This window comes from Chiloscyllium plagiosum, unplaced genomic scaffold (assembly GCF_037043375.1).
Source record: "Chiloscyllium plagiosum isolate Xiang-an unplaced genomic scaffold, Cpla_swu_hap1 HiC_scaffold_4, whole genome shotgun sequence".
In the NCBI taxonomy this organism is placed as follows: domain Eukaryota; kingdom Metazoa; phylum Chordata; class Chondrichthyes; order Orectolobiformes; family Hemiscylliidae; genus Chiloscyllium; species Chiloscyllium plagiosum.
Window position 1 is genome coordinate 46,232,142 of NW_028270142.1, and position 21,933 is coordinate 46,254,074.

At 40.5% G+C, this 21,933-nt stretch overlaps 1 protein-coding gene across 6 annotated transcripts in view; it reads left to right on the forward strand.

Moving 5' to 3' along the window:
* tshz1 (teashirt zinc finger homeobox 1) overlaps positions 1 to 21,933 on the forward strand; it is a 244,555-nt gene that overhangs the window by 75,040 nt on the left and 147,582 nt on the right. For 5 of the 6 annotated variants that reach the window (XR_015756948.1, XM_043688641.2, XM_043688644.2 and 2 more), the window contains exon 2: positions 18,091 to 21,216. Coding sequence is in view for 5 of the 6 variants with exons in the window: in XM_043688641.2 (XP_043544576.2) it covers positions 18,091 to 21,209 (3,119 nt within the window). In the remaining variant the exon portion in view is untranslated. Of the gene's footprint in view, positions 1 to 18,090; positions 21,691 to 21,933 lie in introns of those variants that run through there. The other variant, XM_043688638.2, reaches the window with a different exon arrangement.

Consider the following 21,933-nt stretch of genomic DNA (forward strand, 5'->3'; position numbering starts at 1 on the left):
TCCAATAATGTATTTGTGCATGAGCTTGTCTCCCTCCCTTATTTTTAAAAAATCTTTCATGAGATGTGAATGTTGCTGGTTAGTCCCTAACTGACCTTGAGAAGGTTGTGGTGAGCCACTTTATTTATAGCAGTATGTGGTTTAGGTATATGCACAATGTTGTTTAGATTTTGACCCAGGAACAGAAATACTTCCAAATCAGGATGTTGTGATGCTTGGAGGGGAACTCACAGGTAGTGGTGTTCCCATGTATCTGCTGTCTTTGTCTTTCTTGGCAGTATGGGCTGAGAGTTTGAAAGATGCTGTTGAAGGAGCGTTGATGAGCTGTTGGAGTGCACCTTGTGGAGTTATGGTATGTACTGCTCCCATCACGTTTAAGATGGTGAATGTGGTGCCAATCAAGTGGCTGCTTTGTCTTGGAATGTGTTGAGCCTGTTCCCATCCTGGAAAGCCCAGTGTATCCTGTCACACTCCTGACCTGCAGATGGTGGACAAAATTTTGCAATTCAGGAGGTGTGTTACTAACTACAGAATTCCCAGCTTCTGAAATCCTCCAGTCACAATGGCTTTATGTGGCTGCTATAGACGTTTATACTGTCGTGTTGCTGTGCCAAATTACTGTATATAAATAAAATTCTACCACATTTCTTTTTCCCTACTTTATAACAACATTTCGAGCTGCTTCAAAATAATGCTGGTGGTGAGTTCAACATTGCAATGTTTACTTATAGAGTCTTAAATCATGTGATACCTTGGGCATATCATGTTTGCTTCATATACATGTCATAGAATCATACAACACAGGAGACCAATTGCAAAATCATGCCTGAGCTGGTTGTTTGAAAGATCTATCCATAATCCCATACCCCAGTTCTTTGTCCTCTTAACTGGGTAAATGAGATCATTTCAAGCACAGAACATGTCCAATTGCTTTTTGAAAGTTCCAATGGAATATGAGTCTCTCTGTTCATAAGGCACCATGGCACATGGTGGGACAATGACAATGTCACCAGATTAGTAATCCAGAAGGCCTTGTTCATACTGTGTGGTCAGAGGTTCAAATTACACAATGGCAACTGGTGAAATTTAAGTTCAATCAATTAGTAAATTCAATTAATAAAAAGTCTGGAATTGAAAGCTAGTCTCAGTGGTGGTGACCATGAAAGCTATCATTAATTTTCATAACAACTGATCTGGCTCACTAATATTCTTTTGTGAAAGAAATTTGATGTCATGACGTAGTCAGGCTTACATGTGACTTCAGATTTAGAGCAAAGTGGTTGATTCTGAAATGGCCAAACAAACTAAAAACAAAATTAGGTCATGAGTTCCAGTTAGAATTTTTCCCTCATTCCCCTTTAGATGTTGTGATTTTTTTTTGTTTTTCAGTATTTATCCAGGGTAATCAGGTTATTTAGACTTAATGAGGTGCCTGTTCCTGATGTTTTGTGAGTCTCTAGGTAAGGACCCCATGGCCAGCTGTGGAATCAGCAAACTTTCAGCAATGATGGTGAAAAGAGATAGAATTTGGAACAATGATGGTCACTTCCAAGTGGAGGATCCTTTGGGAAGAGGACTTATGATTCCTTTAAACACGTGAGGAAGGCAACCACCTCATGTATTCCTTTCTAAAGTCATATTGCATATTGAAGTTGAAAATGTCAAGTTACATGAGCAACTAAAGTGGAGAGTGCAAGATTGTGAGATAGCAAGGCAATGGAGTTGCCCTGAGTAGGATCATTACTGCAATGCTTATCAATCCACTTCTCATACTTTGGAGTAATGTTTGAATTTAAGGTTATTCTTCCTTGGATAAACAGAAATGATAAAGTATTCTCAGGTGCTTTTCTACTAGTTATAGATTTCTCAGGAAAAATGAGACAGGTACAATATTTGTGCTTCAATTTTCTTTGCTCCTCTTGGCTAAGTTGGTCCACCAGTGCAACAATTAAAATTAGGGAGGCTTGGAAGAATTGGAGGAGCATAGAGGTCCAGGAGCGTTGTTTAGATCAGATCACCTTTAGATGATCTACTCATACATCCGAACCACAATTGCCAGTTGAGAACTGCCAACATTTTAAACCTGTTTCTTACTCACATTGGTGCTAGACAAAAGAAAATGTACAATGTCACTACTTTATTTTTTACATGGGTGGATCTCTTAGGCTTAATTATTTTGGACATATGTAAATGCTGCAGCCTGCACTAACTTTAAAAGGCAGCTTTGAAGCAGGGTGATGCTTGAATATTCAGCCATTGTGTACTCATGCCAATTGTTTCTGCTCAGAGCATTTCTGAAATGTAAGACCATAAGACATAGGAGAAGAGAAGACCATTCAGTCCATCGAGTCTGCTGTGCCATTCAGTGAGGTCAGGCTGAACTGATAATCCTCAACTACACGTATATGGCATTTCTCCATAACCCTCGATTCCCTTACTGAATAAAAATCTGTCTAAGTTAGCCTTGAATATATTTACCAACCCAACCTTTACAGGCCTCTGCAGTAAAGAACTCCACAGATTCACCAGCCTCAGAGAGGAAACCTTACCTCGTCTCTATTTTAAATGGGTGACCTCTTATTCAGAGATTATGCCCTCTGATCCTAGAAGCATCGACAAGGAGAAATAGCCTTTATGTATCTCTCGTCAAATCCCAAAGATACTCTATGTTTCAGTAAGGTTGCCTCACATTTTTCTAAGCTCCAATGACTACAGGCCCAATCTACTCAACCTCTCCTCATCAGATAATCCTTCTATACTTAGGATTCTAGACTGTCTTCAGTGACAGTATATCGTTCGTTAGATAAGGAAGACCAAAACTGTTCAGTGTTCCCAATTTTTGTACCGTCCCTCTAAAATAAAAGGCCGATGTTTTATTTGCCTTCCCTATTACCTGCTGAAATTGTATGCTAGCTTTTTGTATTTTATGTATAAGTACTTCTGAATCACTCAGTGATGTCGCTTGCTAGTCTTTCTGCATTTACATAATATTCAGTTCCTCTATTCTTCCTGCCAAACTGCATAATCTCACTTTTCCCCACAGTACATTCCACCCGCCAAATATTTTCCCACTTGCTTGATCTGCCTTTCAGTCTTCAGACTCTGTGTCATCCTTACCATTTATCTTCCCACCTATTTTTGTGTCATCTCCAAACTTTGTGATAGTCATTCACTTTCCTCAACCAAGTCATGAATATAAATTGTAAATAACTGTGGCCCCAGCACTGATCCCTGTGACACCCCACTAGTTGCAGGTTGCCACCCTAAAAATGACCCCTTATTCCAATCTCTGTCTTCTATTAGTTAGCGAATCCTCTATCCATGCTAATGTAATACCTCCAACACCATGGACTTCTCAATAAGTTAAGTAAGCCACATGCGGTACCTTTCTCAAAATATAAACAGGTTATATTCTTGACATGCTTTGCCTTGATCTGTCCTGCTTGTAACATCCTCATTGAATTCTAACAAATTTAACAGGCATGATTTCCTCTTCATGACGCCATACTGTTTCTGCTTAATTATATTATATATTTCTAAATGCTCTGCTATTGCATTCTTTATCATAGGTTCCCAAAAACAGATGTTTAAAATAACTGAACTATAGTTATCTTTTTCAATCTCCTTTCTTTTTGAATAAATCATCTAGCACTTTTCCAGATTCTAAGTATTCTTGGAATGTTACTATCAATGCATTCACTGTCTCTATAAATACTTCTTTATATATCCTAGGATTCATCCCATTAGTTCAAGAGGATTTATCAGTTTTTAAGCTCCATTAATTTTCTCTAGTGATATTTATTGTATTTATTTGATCTTCTGTTTTTGTCCCTTAACTAATCAGTATTTTTGGAATGCAGTAGTGTCTTCTACTGCAAGACTAGTGAAAAGTATTTATTTAAATACTCTGCCATTCCTGGTTCCTATTATTATTTCTCCAGTCTCATTCTATAAAGGGCCTGTAATGACTCTGGCCTCTCTCTTCGTATATTTAAAGAAAATCTTGCTGTTGTCTTGATATGATGTGCAGCTTTGCCCTCAATGTTTATTTTCACCTTTTTTTGGTCATCATTTGTTAGTTTTTAAATTTGCTGGCTTACCATTTAGTTTTGCCATATTGTATATTCTTTCAATTTTATGCCAGCTCTTGATCTGCCTGGTTAAATATTGTTAGTTAATCCCCTTCCTAAGAACCCTTCTTTCTCATGAGACATATTTGTTTTGAGCCATTAACTATTTTTTAAACATCTGCCATTGTTTCCCAACTGTCCTGCCCTCATTCCTTTGTAATTACACAAATTGTATAACACAGTTGTTTCCAATCCAATTTTCTCCTGCTCAAATTGAATGCTAAATTCCAGTGTGTTATGGTCACTGTTCTCTTAGAAAGAACTGTATGATCATTTATTAAACCTACATCATTTGACATCACCAGATCCAAAAATACCCTGATTCTTGGTTGGATCCAAAACATGTTGTTCTAAGAAACTGCCCTCAATACATTCTATGAATTCTTCCTCATGGCTCTTTATGGTAGTTGAAAAGTTTCTGAGAATCTGAGATCTGAAGTCAGGTGTTTGTTTGAAAGTGGGAGCATTTGAAAGTGAAGTCCTTGTTTGAATGGTGGTCAGGGAAGACAGAAATCAGCCAGTTCCTGAAATATGAGTGGAAAGTCTAGGCTGATAGTCCAGGTGGAGTGCTATGGAGTGCTGTATTGTTGCAGTTATTGTTTATCTGTATAAATATTATTATATATTATAATAAATAATATTAATATATTACTTATCTATTGATAAATTGTTAAACCTAGCCTCTCAGGTGGATACAAAAGAATCTATGGCTCTATTTCGAAGAAGAATAGGGGTCTTTTCCCTGCTGTCCTGGTATAAACACTTCACCATCAACCATAGCAGATGATCCCACTCTCATTACTGTTGTTTGGATCTTGCTTTGCACATACTGAATGTCACAATTCTTGGCACTACAGGTGTGACTATACTTCCAAATGTACTGTATGGATCATAAAGTGCTTTGGGAAAGGTCTTCCTTTCTGTGTTTTGGAGACTGAAATGCTGTGATGTGTTTAATAACTGGGGCTGATCTGCATTCACAGATACTGCCCATTAATGGCATCCAAATAAAGTGGGTAACTTTACAACTCTGTGTTGCCAATGGGGAACCTCGTGTACCAGCTGTGGTTGTCAGAGGTGTGGCAATCCAGACTTCCCAGTCAGCAGAGGGGCAATATTTGTTGCCTTATTAAAGCATCGATAATTTTCTAGGGTAGGGAAAAGATGGTGAATAATCCTTCCCATTCCGTAAATCGCAATTAGATGTCAGAATTGGTATCAGGATTTGTGAGGATGTTATAACAAGCCAGTCAAAAGAAGTGAAAGAAGAAAATCCCCCGCTGCTGACTGCATTCTTTAATGGTCATTTCTAGTTAATTGGGCATATTAAGAAAAATCTTTCCTAATTAAATTTCTTAAAAGAAACGTCACATTGCTGTTTGAACTACAGTCTTAAACTTCCATTCACACTGCGATTGCAAATTAGCACGAGATTCATTTCAGCTTCTTTGCCCCTGTGTAAAGATGCCAAGGCGAAGACAAAGCATTCAGTTGATTGATGAAGGAGGAAAAAAAAGGGTTGAGCTTTCACACTTAGATTTTACCTACATTTACCATCAGTTTGATAATAGACTCACGTAGAGAAAATTCTTCTGTCTCTCGAGAAATCAAATTAACATCCTTTTACTTCATGATGCTTTCTACCATTTGACCATAGCAATGTCATATGTGAAAGAATAGATGTGGAGATGTTGTCAGTAGGACAAGAGTCCAAAATTAGATATTATGAATATGAGATTGCCACTAAAAAATGACAGCAAGTTCATTATTTCTTTGACCAGACAGTACTGAGATAGGGACCTCGCAACCATGTGGTGTGGTTGAGATCTCTAGTAATAAGTGATTTTAAGGGAAAAGTGGGAAAGTATATGAAGTAGAAAGAAATAGAAGGGTGTACATTGATGGGGATAAGATGAAGGCTCATGTGGAGCACAAATGCCATCATGATTATTACTGCAAAAGCAAAATGCTGTTGACGACAGGAAACTGAAAGAGAAACAGAGAATGTTGGGAAAAGCTCAGCAGGTTAGACAACATGTGCAGAGTGAGAAATAGTTAACATTTCAGATTGTAATCTTTCATCTGAGCTGTTATGATTGAAAAGTCATCAACCTGAAGCATTAACTCTATTTCCCTCTCTGCAGATGCTACCAGAGTTGCTGATCGTTTTTCACGTTTGTTTGCTATTTTTTTGTGGGAACCTGGGGCAGTTGGGCTGACTTCTGTATTGAAAATTCTGTGTGATTTTATCAGATAATGCAGTATTTCTATATGGATGCTTGTACTAAATCCCCTCAGCTGTGTCACAGTGAGAGGTGAGACCTATTCGATCTGGTTTACATAAAAACAGATCTGTATTGTGTTAAGAGAAAACTTGGTGTTTGTTGCTATGCAACCCAGAAAGTGGACTCAGCCAATTAATGCTAATTACGAGATCTATAAGAATTTTATCATTTTCTTTCAGGTTCTGAGGTGAATTTGTAGTTGTCGGAGTGAGGATGATCAGTGCAGGGAAATCAAAACCTTTCCACACTTCCACCCCAAATTCAAACCAAGCAATTTCAGGGCTTATATAGTTCAGAGAGAAGATGAATTGTGACAATGTTAAAATGCATCTTCTCTCAAACATTGGAAGGGCAGTGCACCAGTGTATGATTAGCACAGCCCTCAATAGAACCCTTTAGGTCAAATTTACAATTTGGGGATATATTTTTGACAGTTTGTTCATCGTAAACATGGAGCTTCACAACAACCACTTGGCTGATATGTCACCGTTAATACCAAGGAACCTCACAGAATCACCACTGACAATATTTGGTGCCGGGCCACAAAAGATAATTAAAAGCATGGCCAATGAGGTAAACTCATTCTCCTCTTCTCATCTTAGAAGAGGAGAATGAGAGAGAGGAGCAGATAATTCCAGAGCCTTGGTAATTAAAAGCATAGCCACAGTGGTGAAGCTAGAGAAATAACAGATATGGAAAAGGTAATAACCCAGAAGTCTTGCAACATGAATTCATCCTTACAGTCATGGGGGTGGGGGTGGGAGTGTTTGGAGTGGTGTGGGCAGGAATATTCATTTCAGCTGGATTCAAATTCATATCTTTAAGAGGGATGGTGTTCTGAAATCCTTCCTGACTATGCTTGAATTTAAAAAGAATAAACAAGGCAAATCTTTTATTTGAAATTAAAATTGATTTTAAGAATAAATTTTAATTGTATCAATAGCTGCTGGGCAAAATTTAATAGTGGGCAGCTTAGTGGGCAGCATTCCAATATCTAAGTCACAAGGTTAGGTGCTTGAGTGTAGGCTTCAGGATAAAACTTCTGAGGGAGTGTTACAGTGTTGAAGGTGACACCTCTCAGATGAAATCTTAAATTGTTTTTTTTCTCAGGTGGATACAAAAGATTTTACAACACTGAAGAAGACTAAATGAGTTCACATACTTGCTAGCTCACCAGTGTCTTGACCAGTATTTATCCTTTAAAGAACACCACAGCAAAATACAGATGATTTGGACATTACCAGATCATTTGTGGGAAACTTCTCTGTGCAAATTGGCTGTCACTTTCCCATATTCAAATGGTGATGTAGATTGCATGTGGTTGTGAAATGCAAGGTCTTTCTTCTTTTAACATTTTTTTTTTGCATAGAGTAATTTACATCACACCCTATTTAACTGTTCTTTTCGCTAAATCTTTCAACCAGCCAAAATTGCTGAGTTATTATTGACAATATTTTGGTAACTGGTGCTGGTACAATGAATACAGCCTCCTGGAAATACTCCCCACTATTTCAGGTCTGTGAAGAGCTATGTTGCATTCAAAGGTAGTTCTGCTGCAGAAAAAAAACAGGTACATCAGTTACAAATTTAAACATTATTTTATCCCCACAGCATCCAATATTATTAAGCAAGTTTTCCTGTGTGAAACAAAATGAAGCAAAGCGTCCAGGTTTCAGATTGTTTTAAATCATTTTAAATTTAATGGAATGTTCATTCAAAAGTGTTTAATTTTTTGAAATGAAGATGTTATGGGTTTTAGGAACACGTACCACTGCAGGCTATTGGGAAATGTTTTTAAATTCCAGACATTTTTGAGGTAGATTTCATTTCATCTAGTCTCTGCCATTAAAACCCCTTTTAAAGCTGAAAATTAGAGCATTTTTCAACAAAATATTGATGCGAGATACAGTGTATATAACAGGTTGCTTGCAGGCATCTTCCCTATGAACTGAATAGGAAGCTATCAAATCATATTTTGCCGGTAATGATGAAATCCACAATTTGGGGGAAAAAACAAGAGAAGTCTGTTAGATTGTGTCAAGTTAAGAAGGGCATTGTTTAAAAATCTTTCCCCAAACCTTAGTTTACATGTAGCTCGGGGCCTGCTGGACATCTGCTTTTATTAATATAATAAATTGTCTTTCTTTCTCTCTCTCTGTCAGTCAGTCAGTCATATAGTGAGCAATGTAAGGATGTAATGCAGACTCTGGGTGATGGATTATAAATCATTTGAGATTGAATTACAAGATAATTTGAAAACTTAACAGTTTGCATTTTGCAGTTGGGAATGTTTTGCAAACTTGCAGTTTTTTTTTATGACTATCTAGGATTTTATTAGTAGCTTGTTGAGACATCTATCACGCTGTTCCTCTCCTGTTAGCACTGGGCACATTTCTGCAGTGAGAAGAGTTGCACCATTGACGCCTGCATTAGCTGGTCCAAAAAAGATTGCTGTATTTTCATTGACACACAGCGCATTACCATAATTGGCTTTTCTACATGATAGGACAGAGGAAATAATAATGTCATTTTATTTACAGCCAGAGTGTCCCTTTATGAGACTTCTCCAAGTTCCTGCCATGCTGCGTAGGTCAAATGACATCTTTTGATCAGTCCTGTCCAAAGATATCAAAGCTGAGTGGCAAGTAATGGAGACCTAGTGACAAACCAAATCTGGGGAAGAAATAAGACTGCCAGTTTCCTATTAAACAGCCTGCTAAACAGCACAGCTTCACCGTGTCTGCTATGAAGCTTCCCTGAGCACCTAAATCAGTAGAGTGAAAGGAGACTGAATTGAACATTAGTGCTGCAAATGACTGCAATGATTGCCATCGCCTGCTTGCAGCACTTCCCCCCCCCCCCCCCCGCTCCATGTTGCTTCATGCCATCATCCAATGCCCCCCCCCCCAACTACTCACATATCCCCTCCCTAAACCAAAAAAATCAGCAAGAAAACAGTGCGAATTACATTTAGACTATTCTCATCCGATTTGATTTTCGTCCTGTTTCTAGCTGGTTTTCTGATCTGGTTTATTTAGGGTTGACATCAGCCAAATGGTGTGGCGGGATATCTCTGACAGATATTCTTATTGATTTAACAAGTTGTGCACTAGAGAGGGAAGCTGTTTCTTTTACATACTTTTCTCTGTCAATTTTGCTCCTGGTTGATCTTTGAATTAAAAAAAATCTATATTTATATTTATTGAAAGGTTTCCGTGTGGAGCTGTTACACACTCTGAAGTTGGCCAGTGCTATTTTTGGACCTGTTTCTCATGACATTTTATAATGTTTTGTTGTGGTGTTTTTTTTTTCACCTTATTTGTAAGAAAACCTTAGGGAATTTTTTTTTCCTTTCTTTAAGCAATGTTTTTCCTTTTTGTTGTTGCTTTCCGCCCTCCTTTTCGCTTTCTAGCCAATTGACTCTCACTGTTACACTTCTTACCATCCAGTGATGATGAGAATACATGCTGAAATGCGTACTGTGCTGAGTTCGATTCACTGTGAGCCCCAGGCTTTGTCAGCCCAATCTTCCATGCCCTCAATAATGGAGCCATCTTGCTCTCCACTGCAGTGTCACCTGTCTAGGTGAGCCAGGCTGGTTGCTACGTGAAGTGACAGCGAGCTTCGAGGCGCAGTCGCCTTGGCTGACATGTGCATTGTGACCCATCTTGTAGAGATAAGTTAACCAAGAAGGTGATTTATTTTTAACTGTCCAATTTAAAAAAATAATTACTGACTGGAATATTCTCAGTAAACTTACAGCAGATCATATTTGTGCTGCAAAAATGTGTAACAGAAGGAGACCATTTGGTCCATCATACTAATGTTGGCTCTTTCAAGCAATTTTCTAATTTGTGCCACTTCCACACTGCTCATACTTCCTTAGCCATGAAACTTTTCTCCCCTTTAATTGTTTCTCTAATTTGATTCCATTGCCTTTTCAGGGAACACATTCCAGTTTGTTCCCTCCTGAACCTACATAGCCCGGGTCTTATGCCAATAGACTTTATTATTGGAGAACATTTCTCTGATGTTGTACAAACATTTACTTCCTCTATCGCATAGTGACAGCCTTGTGTCCCATCTGTAATACACACTGCAGCAACTCATTAAACATTTCTGCACCAACAACCTCCAAACCCTGAGAAGGACAAGAGTAGCAGATATATACAATAGCGTCACCTGGGAGTTTCCCTCCAACTCACACACCATACAGATGTGGAAATATGTTGCATTGTCACTGAGGCAACATCTTTCAATTCTCTGTCCAACAGCCGCATGGAAATACTTTCATGATATAGAATGTGGTGGTTAAGAGGAAAGCTCACCATCACCTGTTCCGAAGGCATTTAGAGATGGGCAATAAATCCTGGACTAACTGAGAATACCCACATGTCCTGAATGATTATGGTTTAAAAGAGGTCACAGAGGGCTTGATTAGTTTTGAGTTCTCAAATTATTGTTGAAATCTCTAACAATAAATTGGTTGAGTTCCCAACGTCCTTCCACAATATCCACCTGCATGGAAATTTTCCAAAAGCTCTGGGGCACCTTGAGCTGTGGCCTTAAAAAGGCACCTCAATCTTTATACAATGAATGTAGAAAGTGCAGTGCTGAAGTTGAAGTCATCATAGTTTTAAGTAATGCTGCTACAGTAAAAAAAACTAAGAAAGCAGCAGCTAATTAGAATCAGAATGTGATACTGCACATAAAGAGGCTTTTCAGTTCATTTTGCTGTATCCACTGTTAGAAGGCATTGTCCAATTAGTCTTCCTTGCTATTTCCCATACTCTCTGAACTTCTTCCTCTTCAAGTATTTATCAAACTCGTTATTGAAAGTTATTATTTACTCTGCTTCCACCACTGTTTCAGGCAGAACGTTCGAGCTCACAACAATTCAGTGTGAAACAAAAATTCTCCTCCTCTTGCCTTTAATTCCTTTGCCAGTCACCTTTTCAAAAAAAAATCAGTGAGGTATCTGGTTTTACATTTTCAATAGGAAGATATAAGCGAGAGGGCAAGGTTCATAGTGGAAAATGACACTGAGGTTGAATGAAGGGAAAAACAAAGACCAGGAGAGAGGGATGCATTGTTAGATGACAACCACCTTTAAGTTGTTAAACTTCTGAAGACGGTAGGGAAAAGCTGAGGCAGGAGTCCATTAGAGCTGTAATGGTGTTACAGTTAAATAAAGGTAATTATGAGGGCATGAGAGAGGAACTGACGAAAATAGTCTGGAAGCAGAACCTAGCAAGGAAGACAGTAGAACAAAAATGGCAGGAGTTTGTGGGTAAAATTGAGGACACTATACAGAGGTTCATTCCCAAGAAGAGAAAGATTATCCGGGGAGGGATTAGACAGCCATGGCTGACAAAGGAAGTCAGGAAATCTATCAAAGAAAAAGAGAGATCCTATGAAGTGGCCAAGAGCACTGGGAAATCAGAAGATTGGGAAGGCTACAAAAACAAACAGAGGCTAACAAAGAGAGAAATAAGGAAGGAGAGGATCAAATATGAAGGTAGGCTAGCCAGTAATATTAGAAATGATAGTAAAAGTTTCTTTCAATACATAAGAAACAAACGACAGGTAAGAGTAGACATTGGGCCACTTCAAACTGATGCTGGAAGCCTAGTGATGGGAGATAAGGAAATAGCAGGAGAACTTAATAAGTACTTTGCATCAGTCTTCACAGTGGAAGACATGAGTAATATCCCAACAACTAAAGGGAGTCCGGGGGCTGAGTTGAGTATGGTTGCCATTACGAAAGAGAAAGTGCTAGAAAAGCTAAAAGGTCTTAAAATTGATAAATCTTCTGGCCCCGATGGGCTACATCCTAGAGTTCTGAGGGAGGTGGCTGAGGAAATAGCAGAGGCGTTGGTTGAGATCTTTCAAAAGTCACTGGAGTCAGGAAAAGTCCCGGATGATTGGAAGATCGCTGTTGTAACCCCCTTGTTCAAGAAAGGATCAAGGCAAAAGATGGAAAATTATAGGCCAATTAGCCTAACCTCGGTTGTTGGTAAAATTCTAGAATCCATCATTAAGGATGAGGTTTCTAAATTCTTGGAAGAGCAGGTTCGGATTAGAACAAGTCAACATGGATTTAGTAAGGGGAGGTCGTGCCTGACAAACCTGTTGGAGTTCTTTGAAGAGGTGACAAGTAGGTCAGACCAGGGAAACCCAGTGGATGTTATCTACCTAGGCTTCCAAAAGGCCTTTGATAAGGTGCCACACCGGAGGCTGCTGAGCAAGGTGAGGGCCCATGGTGTTCGAGGTGAGCTACTGGTATGGATTGAGGATTGGCTGTCTGACAGAAGGCAGAGAGTTGGGATAAAAGGTTCTTTTTCGGAATGGCAGCGGGTGACAAGCGGTGTCCCGCAGTGTTGGGGCCGCAGCTGTTCGTATTATATATTAATGATCTGGATGAAGGGACTGGGGGCATTCTAGCGAAGTTTGCTGATGATACTAGGTTAGGTGGACAGGCAGGTAGTAATGAGGAAGTGGGGAGGCTGCAGAAGGATCTAGACAGTTTGGAAGAGTGGTCCAAGAAATGGCTGATGGAATTCAATGTGAGCAAATGCGAGGTCTTGCACTTTGGAAAAAAGAATAGAAGCATGGACTACTTTCTAAACGGTGAGAAAATTCGTAAAGCCAAAGTACAGAGGGATCTGGGAGTGCTAGTTGAGGATTCTCTAAAGGTAAACATGCAGGTTGAGTCCGTGATTAAGAAAGCGAATGCAATGTTGTCAATTATCTCAAGAGGGTTGGAATATAAAAGCAGTGTTGTGCTACTGAGACTTTATAAAGCTCTGGTTAGGCCCCATTTGGAGTACTGTGTCCAGTTTTGGTCCCCCCACCTCAGGAAGGACATACTGGCACTGGAGCGTGTCCAGCGGAGATTCACATGGATGATCCCTGGAATGGTAGGTCTAACATATGAGGAATGGCTGAGGATCCTGGGACTGTATTCATTGGAATTTAGAAGATTAAGGGGTGATCTAATAGAAACTTACAAGATAATTCATGGCTTGGAGAGGGTGAACGCTAGGAAATTGTTTCCGTTAGGCGAGGAGACTAGGACCTGTGGACACAGCCTTAGAATTAGAGGGGGTAAATTCAGAACAGAAATGCGGAGACATTTCTTCAGCCAGAGAGTGGTGGGCCTGTGGAATTCATTGCCACAGAGTGCAGTGGAGGCTGGGACGCTAAATGTCTTCAAGGCAGAAATTGATAAATTCTTGATGTCACAAGGAATTAAGGGCTACAGGGAGAATGCGGGTAAGTGGAGTTGAAATGCCCATCAGCCATGATTGAATGGCGGAGTGGACTCGATGGGCCGAATGGCCTTACTTCCGCTTCTATGTCTTATGGTCTTATGGTCTTAAGGTGAACAAACGAGAGTAAAGTCTCTTTGGAATAAATGCTGTCCGATCACATCATTACTATGCAACTTCCTGCCCTTTAAAGATAGGGATGCATTTACTCACCACTGGAATATAATTTTTAATTTGGTAACTTACTTGCTCCATGTGAGAACATTGGATTAACTTAATAAATGAATAGTACAATGGTAAGTGGAGAGGGGTAATGGGCTGCATTTTTGTAAGCAAACTGTCCTGTGATGATTTGCCTTTATTCTTGATTTCTGGGATAAAAACCCTGCCAACTAGGAGGACTATGTATCCAAAATGGCAGCAGGCAGACCTCTATTGGAGATTTTCAGCTGCAGTCTTGACAAATGGAATGACATGAATTATGGGCTGTTTCATTCTTGGACAGGTCTCAAAACACAAGTTAAGCACTGGCCCAAGTTTAGTCTGTTGCAAAGTCAGAGATAGTTGCAGGTGGGGAGTGAGGGTTGTTACTGATGGAAAGAGCTTCACTAATGCAAAGACTTGATACAAACTGGAATGAAAAGCAATATGAAAGCCTTCATGTAACTTTAGCACATTGCAATCCTTTATTACACAACAATGACTAACTTCTCATTACATTTCATCTTATGCACTTGATCGCTAAAGTGCTGACTGGTGTACATGCTATCAATTTTTTTTTCTTCTTGAAACTTGTAATGCAAGTGATAATCCTGAGTCTGCGGTCTTGTCTGTGGAATCCAGTTTGCTGCTGTCACGGGCATGATTCACGCTGCGAAAGATTTTAAAAACACTGTCAAAAAACACAACTTAAATAAAGGAGACCAATCTTAAAATCTAATGCCAGAATGCTGTGATTCGTGGTTAAATTCAGATAAACATGGTAAATAACTGGATAGTTTAGTTACAAACAATGGCACTTTTTTCCACTCCTGCTTGTTGGAACAGGGTTCTATAGGATCTAGAGGCATGAATAGGCTATTTGACCTATTGAGTCTATGTCACCAGGCAATAAGATTATGGCTGATCTAACTGTGGCCTCAATTCCACTTTCCTATCTCGGGTCCTTGACACCCTTGTCTATCATAAATTTATCAAATTCAATTTTGAATGTATACTAGGACCCACCCTCTACTGCCTTCTGAGGAAGAAAATTCCATAAACTAACAACTGTTATATTAAAAAAAGCTCCTCGTTTCCATTCCCACAGTCCGAAGATGTGAAGGTTAGGTGGATTGGCCTTGCAAAATGTCCTGTCCATGTCCAGGGCTGTGTAGGCTAGATAGATTAAACATGGCAAATGTGAGGTTACAGGGATAGGATAGGGCTCTGGGTGCGATGATCTTTAGAGGGCTGGTGAAACTTGATGGTCTAAATGGCCTCTATCTGCACTTTAGGGATTCTATGATAAATGTGGTCACCTTTACATTGTAAGAAAACCAATTTGCGCATGGCAAGGTCTCTCAAAAGATAATATGATAATGATTGAATAATCTGTTTCTGAGATATTGACTGAGAGATAAATAGCTTTGCCAGAACCGCACTCTCTCCCTCAGAAATATACTGGGTCGTGAGCCCTGATTATTTTTGCCAATGCCTGCTGGCACCTAGCATTGCTTGCAAATTTCTGAGATGCTAGGTCATCATATAGAATTCTGATGACTACGTACACAAATGATCTGTGCATGTGCAGAAAAGGAGAGTGATATTGGACAGAGGTCAGCAGGCAGGAGTGAAGGAGGAGGAGGAGGACCAGGTTGGATGGGGTGAAGTGGGAGGTGGGTACTGTTAGGGGAAGAGGGATCCACTGCCACCGCCCCTTCATAACCATCCCCATCTTCACATTCTAATTCTCCCCTCTTTCACAGCCAAACCCTGTCCCTCCTTCTTCACAGCTGCATTAAGTTTGAAACCAAATCTTTTGAGATTTACACATTCCCTGTCTCTGGTAAAAACACATTCACATGTTGAAGCACATGCATGTGCTGTAAATAGACACAGCCATTTTCCTTTGCTCAGTTCTTGAAGGGAGACTTGATCCCCCAACCTTCTGACTCAGATATGTACTACCACCTAAACCATTGCTGACACAATATTTAATGCTCCTTCAAGACAGAAAATTATATTTTGTATTAAAGTCTATATGTTTTTGTGAAACATTTGATTTTCTAACTTTAAAAAAAAAGTGTTGCATATCTTCATTGAACTTGTATTGAGAAAGAGATCCACTTTGAATTGTGAATTGTGAATAGCCATGTTACACGACAAATTGCATCGTTACCACCTTTGGACTTAGAAATGTCATCTCACTGTCCACTATTGAATTTCAATAGACTGCTGTATTCTAGCATTTATTACCAATTACACGGACTGTGGAAAGTTACATCTAACACTTAACAGCCTTCTTTTAAGGAGATTTATCTTCCTGGAATACTACAACCTCTCTGGCCCAGAAAAGGAGAAATTAAAACTGTAGAATCTCACTCCTGCGAGTTGTAATTGGGATTGGAGGTTTAATCATTTTCAATTTTTTTAAGCTTTCTTTTTGATTTGCTCTCTTTTTCTATAAGTCTCAATCTAATCTTTGTTTCTCTTTCTGTCCCTGATTACAAGCTAAGTCACCTAATTTCCTTCTCCATTATTTGTCTGTCCTTTTCTCAATTCATAACCCTCATTGGTTAAAGGAAATGGACTGTTGGTCCCATTGTTCTTTGAAGTCCCAAGTATTCAGTTATTTATTCACTTTGCCAGCAAGTTCTCTTGCAAAGATATTTCACATCAAAGGGTGAGAGAGTAACAAAAATATGCCAGAAGATGCCATTCTCCAGTAAATTTTGTTTCATGGTTTATATCAGTTCAAATCTGGAATTCAAATTGTACATGTATTGCTTGATAATGCATAACAAACAATTCATTCAGGATTAAGAATTGACCCAAGTCAATTAAGGAGGTACCTTCTTACCATTTTACTGTCAGGATATTAGTTTTGAATTTTAGAAAGATCCAAGATTGAAAAATACTACTTCCTGTGGGTGACCTTCTGAAATAAAAGGTTAATAGCGAGTTTTGAGAAGATTTATAGCTCAGGTCGAGGTTTCGGATGTATGTTTGCTCGCTGAGCTGGAAGGTTCATTTCCAGATGTTTCGTTATCCTACTAGATAACATCTTCAGTGGGTCTCAGGCAAAGCAATACTGAAAATTCCTGCTTTCTATTTATATGTTTGGGTTCCTTTGGCGTGGTGTTGTCATTTCCTGTGATTTTATTTCCTGGGGTCCCCATCTACCACCCCCTGAGAAGAGGAACAGGAAGTGACTTCACCACAGGAAATAACACCACAGGAAATGACATCACCACCCCAAAGAAACCCAAACAACTTCATGACACCATAAAGTGCTTTTCAGCTAAATAAGTACTTTTTGAGGTGTAGTCACTGTTATAGTGAAGCCAATTTGCTCGCAGCAAGTTCCCATGAATAGCAATATGGTAATAAGCAGATTATCTGCTTTTGTACTGGAGGAAAGGGATCAAAGGAAGGTAAATGGGGGTTTGTTCAGTTGTCAGGTTCTCTTGGTGCCTCAGTGCATTTAAATTTGGTATTGTTTAAGTAAGAAATGCCTTGCTTTCGTTCATTCTCCAACTGTAAAGACTGTACAGAACTGAACTGCTCTAGTATGTTTATGAAGATTTTTTATGAATAAAGTATATTTTTGAAATAAAAGAAAATCAGATGGATTATTGGAAACCTGTTATTTTAGCTGCTCACTCTCACCCCCATTCTCTGCCCATGGCTTGGTTTCCATCACTTAAAATCAGAACCAATGCCAATGTTCATTTTTGGTTTAAAAAAAATCCCCAGGAAACACTTTCTTAAAAAAAGAAAATTGTGAAATAATCTCCTCGGAAGCAACAGAAAAAAACTTGGTAAAACATGTTACAGTTTATAGCTGATTTATTTTTGAGAAAGGTGGAGTTACATTTACTTTCCAGGAAAACTCAAGAGATATTCCTGCAGCAATAGAAAATGCTAGCTAAATTTAGTTTAATGAAAATTAATGTTCGCGAAATACCACACTCATTTGCTGTAAGCTATTTGCAAAATGCATCTTGTTAAAACATGTGGCAGATAGTTGGAGCTAAGATACAGGTTTGCCATGATTGAATTGAAGAGCGAACAGCCCCTGCAAGGGCTGAGTGGCCTCCACCTCATTCAACATTGTTAAATTCACAATCTTTTGAAATGAAGGATTTTACCACTGTGCCCAGCTCTCAGTAATATTTTGCTTCTATATGTTTTCTTTGCCAGCGTACGTGCCCGAGGAAGAGCTGAAGGCAGCAGAGCTCAACCAAGATCTTCAGGACAAAGAATTGGCACCAGGCAGTGACCAGGAGCATGAGTTTGTGTGTGCTGACGAAGACGAGAGTAAAGAAGTGCCCAGTTACCAGAATTCACCTGTCAGCACACCAACCAACCCAGAGCCGGGCTATGGGTCACCCGCCAGTGACACCAGTGATCAGCTAGCTGAGTCCCAGAGCACATCATCTAAAGATGGGCAGGAGAAAGAGGAGGGGCTGGGTATGGACAGCCTGCATGTCTCACGGGACAGCCTGGCACAGATGAAAGCCGCCTACTCCAACTTTCTGAGCAGCTCCTACTGGACGAGCCTGGGCCTGGACCTGAAGAACGCCAACCAGCCGAGTGCCAGCACCAGCAGCAATGGCAGCAGCAGCCACAGTGGCAACGGTGGTGGCGGAGCGGGCTATGACTGGCACCAGGCCGCCTTGGCTAAGACCCTGCAGCAGACCTCTTACGGAGTGATGCCCGAGTCCAGCCTGTTCAGCACGGTGCAGCTGTACCGGCAGCACAGCAAGCTCTTTGGCTCAGTCTTCACCGGGGCCAGCAAGTTCCGGTGTAAGGACTGCAGCTCTGCCTATGACACCTTGGTGGGCTTGACGGTGCACATGAACGAGACGGGACACTATCGCGATGACAACCAGGACAAGGACGCAAACAACCCCCGTAAATGGTCAAAGCCTCGGAAGCGTTCCCTCATGGAGATGGAGGGTAAGGAGGACGCACAGAAGGTATTGAAGTGCATGTACTGTGGACATTCCTTTGAGTCCTTGCAGGATCTCAGTGTCCACATGATCAAGACCAAGCATTACCAGAAAGTGCCTCTCAAGGAGCCAGTGCCCGCCCTTGCCTCTAAGCTGCTCCCGCCCAACAAACGGAGAGTCCAGCACGACACTCAGCCTTGCTCGCCAGAGTCTACTGCCAATCCCCTGGGAGTGCCAGCCAGCGAATCAGCTTCTGCGCAGAAAGCTGCCAATCCCTATGTCACTCCCAACAACCGCTATGGCTACCAGAATGGTGCCAGCTACACCTGGCAGTTTGAGGCTCGGAAAGCGCAGATACTGAAGTGCATGGAGTGTGGTAGCTCCCACGATACACTGCAGCAGCTGACCGCCCACATGATGGTGACCGGCCATTTCCTGAAAGTCACCAACTCTGCCTCCAAAAAGGGGAAGCAACTGGTTTTTGATGCGGTGGGTGAGGAGAAAGTCCAGTCTATCCCCTTGCCCCCTTCAACTCCAACCCGGGTGGCAGCGCCCACCTGCCAGACCAAGCCCGAAACACCACCTTCACCAGTTATCGAGCCCAGGAAGGAGCTCGAGGAGGAGGAGGAGGAAGAGCCACTGGAACAGCATGAAAAGGAACGAGAAATAAAGGAAGAGAGAGATGACCCCACTGAAAAGTTTGAGTCCACCTCACAATATCAATATCTCCGAGAAGAGGACCTGGATGAAAGTCCTAAAGGTGGGATTGATATACTCAAGTCCTTAGAGAACACAGTCACCACAGCCATTAACAAAGCCCAGAATGGGGCACCTACTTGGGGTGGCTACTCCAGCATTCATGCAGCATATCAACTTTCAGGGACCATACGACCCTTTCAGCCAACGGTGCAGAATGTTCAGTTGACCCCATTCTATGCTAATAGCATCAAGACCTTGTCTTCAGAGCATCTCACTGCAGTGGAGTCTTCAGAGTGCCATTCGCCACCACCTCAAAAGAGCAATGTCCACGCAATGGAGGAACTTGTGGAGAAGGTGACAGGTAAAATGACCATTAAGTCAGAGGAGAAACCAGTAGAGAAAGAGCCAGTGGTTACACCGGTGACCAGGACAACCTGTAGCTCATCACCTCCCAGCACTAAGGACCCTCCCAAAGCTGAAGACTTTGACGGAGCAGCACAACTGAAGAGAGGTGCTGATGAGGAGGAAGTGAAAGTGAAAAAGGAGAGCAATTTAGAAAGTTCTTCTCCTAATGGGACCGAATGTTTGAAATCAACTGTTAGCAATGGTTGTAACAGTATGGCAATTATTACTGACCATTCACCAGAGTCACCATTTGTCAATCCACTTAGTGCACTACAGTCAATTATGAACACACACTTGGGCAAGGCTGCCAAGCCATTGAGCCCTAGCCTCGACCCACTGGCCATGTTGTACAAAATAAGCAACAGTGTGTTAGACAAGCCCATATTCCCTGCCGCTCAGGTCAAACAAGCAGATATTGTAGATCGATACTACTATGAAAACAATGACCAGCCCATAGACTTAACAAAGTCCAAAAGCAGCAAAAAGCTTATTTCGGCCATGACAGAAACAATACTGTCTTCCTCAAGGGAAAACGCTTTATTGGACATCTCTGACATGGTCAAGAACCTCACAGGCCGGTTGACACCCAAGTCTTCAACCCCGTCAACTGTTTCGGAAAAGTCTGAAGCAGATGTGAGCAGTTTTGAGGATACCTTAGAGGAGATCTCTCCAGTGCAGAAGAGGAAGGGCAGGCAGTCTAACTGGAACCCTCAGCACCTTTTGATACTCCAAGCTCAGTTTGCAGCCAGCTTGCGCGAGTCCGCTGAAGGCAAATACATTATGTCAGATCTGAACCTACATGAACGGGTGCACATTTCAAAGTTTACTGGTCTTTCCATGACCACGATAAGCCATTGGCTGGCCAATGTAAAGTATCAATTGAGAAGGACAGGTGGAACTAAATTCCTGAAGAACTTAGATACAGGTCACCCAGTTTTCTTCTGTAATGATTGTGCCTCTCAGTTTAGGACTCCTTCTAGCTACATAGGACATTTGGAATCTCACTTAGGATTTTCTATGAAGGATCTCTCGAAGTTATCAATAGAGCAGATTCGAGAGCAGCAGGCAATTTCAAAGGTCATACCAAATAAGACACTGAGTTCAGTTGGGTTATCAGAGGAGGACATCAGCTGTACATTCCAGTGTAAAATGTGCAACCGGACTTTTGCAAGCAAACATGCGGTCAAACTGCACCTTAGCAAAACACATGGCAAATCTCCAGAGGACCATCTGTTATATGTAACTGAATTTGAAAAACAATAGTACCCAGGTAAGGAGATGTGTAACTAAGCATGTACTGATAAACACAGAGCATGGCAAACGCACTCCAGGATGAATGTAATGAACATTTCCTCATATGTCTAGACGGTGTATACTTATTTGTCATTTTTTGCTGTTAACACTCCCTAACAAGTAATCTCCAGAGAATTAAGATCACCACTGAATGCATTGCTACAATAATTTATCTTATCATGTATTGTCAGGCAGTCACACAGTTTCGAATTCAAAATTTTATTTTGTTTCAGGCAAGCACATATTTAATTGTACATTTGGAAGGAGGAATTTAAGGTTGTGGCTTGGGTAACTAAAGAAAGCACATTAATAACAAAATGGAATGATGTCTTTGCAATTTGACCCATTATCTTTTGAACTTTGAACTGGAAGCAATTACTGCCAACATAATTCCATAATAACAACTGCAGTCCTTGTGAGAAAAATAATAAAAGTTATATTTGAACTTGCATTTACCCGAAAGGTTATGTGTTATATTGTAGGTCAGTGCAATACATTTGTTAACAAATATTTGGCAATTATGAAAATTCTTTAGTACAGACAATGGAAGAGTAACATTAAACTTTACCCATTCATTCTGTCATTTCTGACCATCACTATTTTCAGTCAAATGACCTTCAAAAACTTCTCTTGTAAATGCCTTCTTCTGAAGGCTCAGGGCTAAAATATGAGGAGCAACCAGAATCCTAGAACA